Source organism: Chinchilla lanigera, unplaced genomic scaffold (assembly GCF_000276665.1).
Source record: "Chinchilla lanigera isolate Chin_1 unplaced genomic scaffold, ChiLan1.0 scaffold00013, whole genome shotgun sequence".
NCBI lineage: Eukaryota > Metazoa > Chordata > Mammalia > Rodentia > Chinchillidae > Chinchilla > Chinchilla lanigera.
Window position 1 is genome coordinate 22741516 of NW_004955414.1, and position 3158 is coordinate 22744673.

The 3158-nt window shown below is 32.5% G+C and overlaps 1 protein-coding gene across 1 annotated transcript in view; it reads left to right on the top strand.

Annotated features, from left to right (window-relative positions):
- The first annotated feature begins 2935 nt into the window (after window positions 1–2935).
- The window catches only part of LOC102013712 (olfactory receptor 10A5), a 43251-nt gene continuing 43028 nt past the window's right edge, over window positions 2936–3158 (top strand). The window contains exon 1 of the mRNA XM_013511738.1: window positions 2936–3156. Coding sequence (XP_013367192.1) covers window positions 2936–3156 — 221 coding nt within the window. The remainder of the gene's footprint in view (window positions 3157–3158) is intronic.

Here is a 3158-nt window from a genome sequence, read left to right on the forward strand (position 1 = left end):
AAAAGAAATAATTTTATATGGTTGTTCATTACCAACATTTTTTGGTGAGTTGAATCTTTGTGCCATCTACCTTTTGGAGGTATCATCTACCATTTGCTCCTAATGATTTATTTTATGTTTATTTATTTATTTATTCTTGTCTTTTTGAGACAGGGTCTCACTATACAGTTCAGGCTGGCCTTGAGCTCACTTTGTAGTCTATGCTGGTTTTGAACTTGCAAAGATCCTCCTGCCTCAGCCTCCCGAGTGCTGGGATTACAAGTATGCACCACCACACCTGGCTGCTCCTAATGATTTATATGACCTATTTGCAAATCAGCTAGACAAACACTTTCTATTATTCCCTGAATTATTATTACAAGTTTGTCATTTGTCTTTTAAGTGTACGAATTGAAGTACAAATGTATTTTTATTTTTAATTACATGTGCGAACCTAAATATAAAGTAATATATCACCATGGCAAATAATGTAGAAAATATGAAATGCGAGGAAGAAATTGAAAGTGCTTATTATCATACTCCTAACATACTAATATCGACCTAAATGCAATTGCAGTTTATACATATATGGTATAATTTTATATTTTAAAATGAATGTCTTTTTACTGAGCAGATTATTTTGTACATAAAACCATCATTCCACTAAATATAGGGAATGTTCTTCCATGCTATCAAATCTTCTCCAATAGTCCAAAATGATTGCATACAATTTAGTAGTAAGGATACTAAGCTATTTAACAAACTTGCTATTTATACCCTTTTGTTTATGTTTGCTAGTATGTTATAAATTTGAGAGGAGCAGCCTATTAAATAAAATTGTATCCTTAATCTAAAATTGTAGATGGAGTATCACTAGTCAGTGTCTTTTATGTATCATCAGAAATCTATTTGTCATTTTCGTCAGTAGTGTTCATTTCCCTCCACTTTTAAGACAACTGAGCACTATAACTTAAAACAGCACTTGCTGAAAGCTAGCCTTTCTGCACTGTACTGTCTCAGCTCTTCTGTCTCATGTCGGTTGCATGAGTTTGTTTCTGTGCTCTACATTCTGCTCTTTGGTTCACCTGTCTTTTTCTAATGTCTCTTTGCCTATTTTTCTACTCATTGGCAATCAATAGAAATATTTTGGCACTTATTTTTGGATGCTTTCTTATTTTTCACTTTTATATTGGGCTAATGGGTCCTTTTTCCTCTGTACTGTGGGGTGAACCCAAGGCCTTCACACGGAATCGCCTCCCCAGTGCCTCCCTTTTCTTTTTCATTTTGAGACAGGATCTCACTTAGTTGTCCAGGCAGGATTTGAATTTACAATCCTCCTACATCAGCCCCTCTCAGTGCTGGAATTATAGGCTTTAGCCACTGTATCAGAGTCATCTGTTCTTTATTAATATTACTGTTATATACAACTTAGATCCTCTAAATTAAATATAGACATATGTGTAATACAATATACAGATTGTAGCATCTAAAATTACGTATAAACAGATTCCACATATTCTTATAGAGCTTAATTTCAACCACTAAGCTTTGTCCATACTGAATATAATCATATGGTAAAAATAAGAGGTGAATTGGTATATTTGTATTTCTGAAAAATTACTGTATCCTTCATGTATACATCTATATATATGGTTGTAGACTTTATCGTGTTTCAGTGACTTGTATAATATAAATATTTTATATTTAAAGCATGAATCAAGGCACTATTTTGTTTTCATATCATTAGTAGTATAATATACTAATAATACAATATAATTTACAAAATAATATATGATTCTGTATACACTTCTGTTATTCCATTCTTTTAACGTTATTATAACTTCCATCTCTTGTTGATTACCATGGAATAATAGTTACAAATAAAATGCTAGGCTTTTTCCATAATTACAATAACATCTTTAACAGTTTGACAAAAACTTACATTTTTCTAAAACTAGTTCTCTAATCATGAAGATAATATGACACTCAATTTAGTAAAGATAATGTTATACCCTTTCAAAAAGATTTTGTCTTTTCTCAATCTCATGGCTTTTGGGATTGTGATATTTTGATACAAACTGCTTCAATCCACTCATATTTTTACCTTAGATGTAAAAAGAATTAAGATGTGTTATGTATATGCACCAACTCTGCACAATGAATGTACTCATTACATACTGCAAACATGTACTAATAAAAAATAAAAATTCAAATATATCAACACTAAACCTTACATCCTACTAGGAAATTGCCCATTTAAATAAGAAACTGACATTTACTAATAAAAGCATACTATCTTACAATTTTCTAAATTTTAAATTTCTAAAATTATGACTCCACTTATTATTCCTAATATTGAATACTTTTGCTCTCTCTAATTTTGAATCAACCAAAGCTAAAATAAAATAAAATATATTCTATCTACTGCATACTCTGTTGAATTATTTTGAAAGTGTAGTTCCATTTGCACACAGAAAAGTAATTCTTAAGTTTTCCCTAGATGAAAAAGATGAAAGCAATGAATCTTTAGTGAACAGAGACATATTAGATAGGAGTGAAATTTTTCTGTTTTTCAATCTGGTTCCACTTCTTTGCCTCAGGACCTAGCTAACTTATCCCCATTATTAAAATATTCATGTGTGCAGCAGAACATGCAGGGGGGTGTAAATGGTCAACTCATTTTGAGAACTAACGTCACAAGATAGAAAATGAATTATAGAAAGAGTAAGATTAGGAAAGGATAAACAACTGGTCTTCTCACACCTTCTATACTGGGTATTCTTCCTTGTATATTTATTTTAAAATAACATACGACTTCTTTCTCTTCCAACTGAGAGCTTGACATTGCTTTTTACCCTGACAGTAAGAAGGAATCTGAAAAACATATCCAGAATGCGATTGCTATTCTATCAAGAATTTCTCTCCATGACCACTCTGGAGATTTAAAACTATTCCTATGGCTGGAGGAAATTGGACAAGGATAAGTGAGTTTATCCTCATGAGCTTCTCCGCCCTACCTACTGAGATACAGTCCTTGCTCTTCCTGGTGTTTCTCATCATCTACCTGGTCACCCTCATGGGAAACAGCCTCATCATTCTGGTTACCTTGGCTGACCCCATGCTGCACAGTCCCATGTACTTCTTCCTCAGGAACTTGTCTTTCTTGGAGATTGGCTTCA